Source organism: Dryobates pubescens, chromosome 3 (genome assembly GCF_014839835.1).
Source record: "Dryobates pubescens isolate bDryPub1 chromosome 3, bDryPub1.pri, whole genome shotgun sequence".
In the NCBI taxonomy this organism is placed as follows: Eukaryota; Metazoa; Chordata; class Aves; order Piciformes; family Picidae; genus Dryobates; species Dryobates pubescens.
In genome coordinates this window covers 4,993,071-5,000,771 of record NC_071614.1, presented here as the reverse complement: position 1 = coordinate 5,000,771, position 7,701 = coordinate 4,993,071, and the positions used below count along the sequence as shown (strand labels likewise).

The 7,701-nt window shown below is 45.6% G+C and overlaps 1 protein-coding gene across 1 annotated transcript in view; it reads right to left on the bottom strand.

Annotated features, from left to right (window-relative positions):
- Window positions 1–5,016: 5,016 nt before the first annotated feature.
- The window catches only part of ATP6V1H (ATPase H+ transporting V1 subunit H), a 29,372-nt gene continuing 26,687 nt past the window's right edge, over window positions 5,017–7,701 (bottom strand). Inside the window, exon 14 of the mRNA XM_054179550.1 lies at window positions 5,017–5,337. Within this exon, the coding sequence (XP_054035525.1) occupies window positions 5,277–5,337 (61 nt within the window). The 3' untranslated portion in view covers window positions 5,017–5,276. The remainder of the gene's footprint in view (window positions 5,338–7,701) is intronic.

Below are 7,701 nucleotides of genomic sequence, written 5' to 3'. Positions count from 1 at the left end.
TCTCTCTGATTTAATGTCTACTTAGTACCTTTAACTTGCTGTGCACCAAAGAGATTAGGAAGCCATCATAGCTACTGATGGAACAAGAATACCTATGTATCACAGTATCACTGTATCACTAAGGTTGGAAGAGACCTCAAGGATCATCTCAGGCTGGATGTTAGGAAAAAGTTCTATACAGAGAGAGTGATTGCTCATTGGAATGGGCTGCCTGGGGAGGTGGTGGAGTCGCCATCACTGGAGGTTTTCAGGAGGAGACTTGATGGGGTGCTTGGTGCCGTGGGTTAGTTGTTTGGGTGGTGTTGGGTTGGTTGATGGGTTGGACGCGGTGATCTTGAAGGTCTCTTCCAACCTGGTTTATTCTATGTATGTATTCTATGTATGTATTCTATCGAGTCCAACCTGTCTCCACAGACCTCATAACTAGACCATGGCACCAAGTGCCACGTCCAATCTCCCCTTGAACACCTCCAGGGACGGTGACTCCACTGCCTCCCTGAGCAGCACATTCCAATGACGAATGACTCGCTCAATGAAGAACTTTCTCCTCACCTCGAGTCTAAACCTCCCCTGGTGCAACTTGAGACTGTGTCCTCTTGTTCTGGTGCTGGTTGCCTGGGAGAAGAGACCAACCCCCTCCTGGCTACAACCACCCTTCAGGTAGTTGTAGAGGGCAATGAGGTCACCCCTGAGCCTCCTCTTCTCCAGGCTCAGCAACCCCAGCTCCCTCAGCCTCTCCTCACAGGGCTGTGCTCAAGGCCTCTCCCCAGCCTTGTTGCCCTTCTCTGGACACGTTCAAGTGTCTCGATGTCCTTCTTAAACTGAGGGGCCCAGAACTGGACACAGTACTCAAGGTGTGGCCTAACCAATGCAGAGTCCAGGGGCACAATGACCTCCCTGCTCCTGCTGGCCACACTATTCCTAATACAGGCCAGGATGCCATTGGCCCTCTTGGCCACCTGGGCACACTGCTGGCTCATGTTTAGGCGGGTGTCAATCAGCACCCCCAGGTCCCTCTCTGTTTGGGAGCTCTCAGCCACTCTGACCCCAGCCTGTAGCTCTGCATGGGGTTGCTGTGGCCAAAGTGCAGCACCTGGCACTTGGACTTGTTAAATGCTATCCCATTGGACTCTGCCCATCTGTCCAGTCGGTTGTGTTGACAGAACATCATAGCACTGCAGAAAGAAACTATTCAAAAGAGAAGAACAGCTTTGGGGAAAAAGATTTTGAGGCAACAGAAGTGACTTAAGGAAAAACTTCTTTCCTGTGAGGGTGTCAGCGTCCTGGTACAGGAGGCCCAGAGAGGTTGTGGAGTCTCCTTCTCTGGAGACTTTCAAAACCCTCCTGGATGTGATGCTGGGTGACCTGCTCTGGGTGTTGGATCTCCAGAGGTTCCTTCCAACCCCCCACCATTCTGTGACTATGATGCTCTGTGATTTTCCCTATTACCTTCAAGAGAACATTACCATGGGAATGGAGTCATGAACTAGTAAACAATAGCTGAGTGCCTTAGGACAATCATGGGGGAAGCGAAGACTGACATAATCAGCCACATAGTTCTTCAGATGCAAGAGAAAAAACAAATCCAAGTAAAAGACACCCCAAGAAGTTCAGTCATAGAGCAGGGCAGGTCATTCTGTGTGGAAAAACAAGCCAAACCAGCAGACTCAGCCACAAATAATTGCCAAGCACCACGTCTACAAAGGCAAACAAAAGAATAGTTGTGTGTGTGTGTAAAGAGCTTAATTAAGGCATTTTTTGATTTCACTATAACCCTGCAGCCTGCCCCCAAAGCCAGCAGTCTGACCTGGCAAAGACAACAGAAACACAACACAGAAGTTGAGTAATTAAGGCTGCAGCTCATTAACTCTGCCTGTGATCCTCAGGCTTAAGGTTTCCCTTTGTGTGAGGAGCCATCCATCGGCCCCATGAAAGGTGACAGACAGACGGCCCTTGTCTCATAGACCTGTTCCTCTAACACTGATGTGAGGTTCATGTCAGGACTTTCTAACACCTCTAACATATCAAGCCTGTGGTGCTCTTGACTCTCTGTGCTCTGACTCAAGGAAGAGAGCAGACTTTGCAATACTGTTAGGCAGAGGTCACAGCTTCAAAGTGATTTCTCTCTAAATGACTTCAGGAGGTATCTGGGGGAGAGTTACTGCCACCAGAGGTTAAGCAGCCGTAGGAAAATAGCAGCACAAAGCCAAGTTATAATATCCTCACCAGAGCTTCAGTGAATTTGGAAGCAAAGTTAAAAGCCATTAGAGTGGGTTTCTGATCCAGTCTCCCAACAGGAAGAGCAGGAGCAAGAAGCACAACTGATGCTAAGATAAAGACTGTATCACAGCTTCTGAGAATGGGGGCCAGAACCAACCAGCCAGGCTTTTGCTGATCTTCCCTGAACTTTTCTTATAATCATAAGATAGTGCTCTGCTTCCATAAACTCAAGGATTCAGAGCCCTTCAGGGGTATCAAGTAAACCCTAGAAAAGCAAAAAAACCCACATGCACACCCCCCAAAAAAGAGGAATTGATCTGAACTTAGACTTGCTGGATTAAGAGCAACTCTTCCTTTAGAAATCAGATACATGCCAGTTCCAATTCTGTCAAATAAGGAAAAGAGGTAAAACACAAGACAGGAAAAACACAAATAAGACTTTCTTCCCAGAGAAAAATCACAGAATCATAGAATTGTCAGGGGTGGAAGGGACCCCAAGGATCAGCCAGTTCCAACCCCCGTGCCACAGGCAGGGACACCTCACACTACAGCAGGTTGCTCACAGCCACATCCAGCCTGGCCTTAAAACCCTCCAGGGATGAGGCTTCCACCACCTCCCTGGGCAACCTGTGCCAGTCTCTCACCACCCTCATGGGGAAGAACTTCTTCCTAACATCCAATCTGAATCTCCCCATTTCTAGTTTTGTTCCACCCCCCCCCAGTCCTATCACTCCCTGGCACCCTAGAAAGTCCCTCCCCAGCTTTCTTGTAGCCCCCTTCAGATACTGGAAGGCTACAATAAGGTCTCCTCAGAGCCTTCTCTTCTGCAGACTGAACATTTCCCTTAGCCTTCTGCAGACTAGACATTTCCCTTAGCCTAAGTCTTCTCTACCACCTGCTTGACATGATGTATGTAAATTGGGGACTAGTACTGATTCTAAGAGGAACTGGGATATAACACAGAAATAATTAGATAGCACTAAGAGCTAAAATACCACAAAGGTGTGATACTCAGAGACACAAGAGAAGGTACAGCTTGTTCACTTCACACTAGGAGTTTCTCCTGTAAAAGGACTTCAAGTGAAGACATCCCAGATGGGTTTCAGGGTCTCACCAGTGGCCTCATGCCCATCCATTTGACCGGGAAAGGAGCAGCTCAGTTCAAGCTTGCCATCTGGGGAAGCCAGACACACAAAATCACTCTCCATAAATGCTTGGAGACTAAAACATGCTGTCAGCTCCTAGCCAACAAATAAATAATGTTGCAACACTACAACCAAAATGTTAAAAACCACCAAAAACCCCTTCTAAAGGTTATTTCTCCACTCAGTAAAGCCAGTATTAAAATGATTTCATCTTTTTAGCTGAAGACCAAATCGATTGCCCTGTGCTTGCACACACCCACACCCAGGCTATCAGCTGTGATCCCCACACTGCCAGCCTCATAATCCACAGCTGTATATTAGCCACCTGAACCTGTCAGGAGAAGCTGGTTTGGCAGACTTCCTTTTTGTTATGGAGGTGATCTAGGGAACAGTGACCTTTAAGCAAGCAATTTCTCATGTTTCCTCCTACAAAGTAACTCAATACCACAGCAGCCTTCCCAATCAATAGGTTGTAACTGTCATCACCACAAGCAGCTGCCCAATATCCTATTTTTTTTGCCCATTTTGCAGCCTGTTTAAGATAGTTTGACAGCACTGAAAATGTTGCTTTCAGCTTGGACAGTTTTACCTTGGTGCAGAATCCAGACAAGGCAAACTAAGCGAAGAGCCTTGAAAACACAAAACCACGCCACCAGTGTGCCAGAACTGGCTCATGAAAATCCTCTTTCCTCCTGCAGACTCCTTTTTCACACAGAGGGACAAATTGTGAATTCCTGGTAAGCCACCCATCCTTGTGGTCATTCTCCTTCTGTCACCAGAGGTTTCAGGGGTTGCTCAAGGGAGATTTTACAGCAGCAGCAATATTGAAACCAGCAGTTGTGGAACACTTGTAATTCTCTCTAAGATGAAGGCTGATGGTTATTCTGAGTTGTGAACAGAACAGGTTGGAAGACACCTTCATGATCATCCAGTCCAACCTATCACCCAGCACCATCTAATCAACTAAACCATGGCACCAAGCACCCCCATCAGAGCCTGAGGACTGACCTCACTCATGTGTACAAGGATGAGAAGGGCAGTGTTGAGAAGACAGAGCCAGGCTTTGCTCACTGCCAGCCAGCGATAGGACAAGGGGCAATGGGTGCAAGCTGGAGCAGAGAGGGTTCCACATGATCATAAGGAAAAACTTCTTCCTGGTGAGGATGACAGAGCCCTGGAACTGACTGCCCAGAGAGGTTGTGAATTCTCCTTCTCTGGAGACATTCAAAACCGTCCTGGATGCATTCCTGTGTGATTTGCCCAAGTGCTCTTCCTTTGGCAAGGGTTATTGGACTGGGTAAGGTCTCTCCCCACCCCCAACACTCTGATTCTCTTCCTCTTCTCATGCCCAGATTTTTTTTAGTGTAGTCTCTAACCAGAGGGAAGTATCCCAGGCCCCAGCCAACCCTAGCCCTTTGCTTTTTCATACAATTTGAGCACTGCTTGTAGACTTGGTCTATACTTCAGTCCTGATAATCAATGATCAACATTGCTCAGGCTACTGCATTTCCTACAGAACACCAAGCAAAAGCTTTATTTACTTAATTATAGAGACACATAGGGAGCACTTGGGTTTTCTGACAAAGTGTGACAACACTGGTAACTCACTAAAATGAGAGAAGAATTGTGCTAATTATACCATGGAATGCATATCCTTTAATAATATCCTTTATTATGAGAATAAATACATAAAACAAGTGCAATATATTAGCCACATTTCCTCATATACATTCAGAATAGAACAGGAAGCTAACAATAAGCATAATCATCAGAACTAGTTGAACAAACTGATTTTCACTAAGCCAACAACACTGGAGGACAGCTGGAAAGTTTAGTAGAGCAGGCAAAGAAGATGGAATTTCAACGTCTCCTTCTAAAGACGCACTCAAGGTGGGAAGTGATGGAAGTTGCTTAGCTCCGAGCAGTGGCTGTTTGGGGTTGTTCTGACTGCAGCTGCTTCCCAAGGTATTCCCTGAAATACAACAACAAATAGATTGAGAAACCCTCAGTGGAGCAGTGGAAGTGGTGGGAAGGAAGAAGCAGAGAAAGAGGTAAAAACTTAAGGTTGGAGTTATTTGTTCAGTTAATGCCCACTGTCAACAGTCAGCTGGAGCTACTATGAGAGTACCTCTCTGAAAATGTGGTCTGAACCAAACATCAGCAACAGTGTCTCTGGAAAAAGAAAGGGCCCAGTAGTAACCTTCAGAAGTCCTGACAACCAGAACAGCACACCCACAAAGCACAGCCTGTGCTTGCTGACTATAGATACTAGAAGCTGAGGCAAAGCATTTAAAGGGATCTGTTCCCAAAACCCAGCTGCACAAACAAGCAGTACCAGTGGACAAGCTGACAGCTTCACACACAGGCTAGAACAGTCACTGACTGAGGAGCTCTTATATTTAAGCTGGAAGAAAGAAGAGATCACAGAGTCACAGATTTGTTTTGGATGGGAAAGACCTGTGAGATGGTTATGTCCAACCATGAACAGCATTGCCAGGTTACCAACTAAACCATGTGCCTTCACACCACATCTACGTGGCTTTTAAATCCTTCCAAGGAGAATGACCTCACCACTTTCCTGAGCAGCCTGTTCCAGGGCTTGACATCCCTTTGGGGGAAGAAATTGTTCCCCAGACCCAAGGAGATATCCAAGCCAGGCCCACAACACTTAAAAGCATTTCCTCACCTGCATTTTGAAGCACACTAAGTCACTTATTTTATACCTATCCTCTCAACCCAGGAAGAAACAACCCACACACTCTTAGCATTTGCCTTGAGCAACAAGGTTTGAATTCTATGGAAAAACACTGCACAACTCTTCTGTGAAAGCAGCTCACCATCCCACAGAACCACAAAGCTATCTGGGCTGCTGCTTGCTACAGAAAAGCTTCAGCAATTGTTCCACTGCATCAGCTGAAGGAGAGGGCTCAGGACCTGTGAGATGTAGGTGTTCTTTTTCCATTGCTGATCCTACACTTAGCACCACAGTTTTTCCTCACTGCACAAGCACTTCAACCTACACAGGTCAAACATAAGCAGCAGTTCAGGGAAATTATGTTCAGGATGAAGCCTTTAAAAAGAAAGCACACTCAAGGACTGCACACTTGGCTTGATTTACGAAAGGGAAGAAAGGAAAATCAGGTCTTGCTGCATAATTCAGAGCCCAGCTTTCAGTTTAGAATCCTGCTGAACAGCTGCTCCCTACACATTACAGCTCCTGGTGCACAGCAAGGTTTAAAATCACAACTGTAGCACCCAACAGCACTTCTCAGCTTTGATATTGAGCATTCAGAAAAGCAACTTTCCTATCAAGGAAGAATATTAATACCAAATTTCACTGGCAAAACATCAAGCCATCCTTATCAACAGCAGATGCAGCTGTGTGGTGGGTAGATAACTCTCCAATGGGATTGTTTAGGCTTACCCTTATTTTCCTTTTTACACCTAACAGTGACTTCTTTACATTTTGCTACTATTCTGCTCAAGATCTGTGACAAATGTTTAAAGGCATAGCTTAAAACTGCCACAAGCTGGCCCAGCCAAGCTTGCTTTTACAATTCACTGCATGCAGACCTGAAACAATTCAGTGTAAATCCATGAGTACCACACATTACCTCTGCACTGCAGAACAGCATCAACATGTGCAAGTGCAGTACATCCCTTCTGAGAGGAACTACAAAATCCTCCATTTCTCAACTCAAATTCAGGTCAACAAATCTTAAACCATCATATTTCTCACTTCCTTGGTCACTCAGAAGTCTGTCACAGTGAGAGGCAAGTAATTTCCATTTGCAAATGAATCTTTTCACTCATATTTGAATAACCAAGTGAGATTCTTTCCCCCCCACAAGCTTATCTTCAAATTCACATTCTCTGTGGTACCCCAAGTGCTTCTTTCCAAGAAGCAAGCTTAAGAGGTGAATACATGAATTTGTTACATCTCAAATCCTTATTCCACTTTGTTGCCTCACCCTGCTTCATTTGATTGGTGAAAGACACTGACACCCTCAAGCTAAGATATATTTAGGAGTCATGGTAGCTGCCAAAAAAATGCTTAAAGGGCAGTTAGGAAAAGGCACAAGGAACTGCTCCCAGACACCAGCCACCAAATTCAATGAGTAGGGAATGAAGAGGTGAGTGTGAGCTGGCACAAGAGCCTATCTGAGCAATTTATACTGATTTTCAGCTTGAGCAAAGGACCAATGTTGAGAACAGAACCTCTGGTAGATGAGGAAGTTTTCAGGTACATGCAACACATTCTAGAGGCCATATGCTAGAAGAAGCAAACCTTTCAGTAGCTCTCCTGTTAGTGTTAAACTCCAAATTCCAGTGCAGT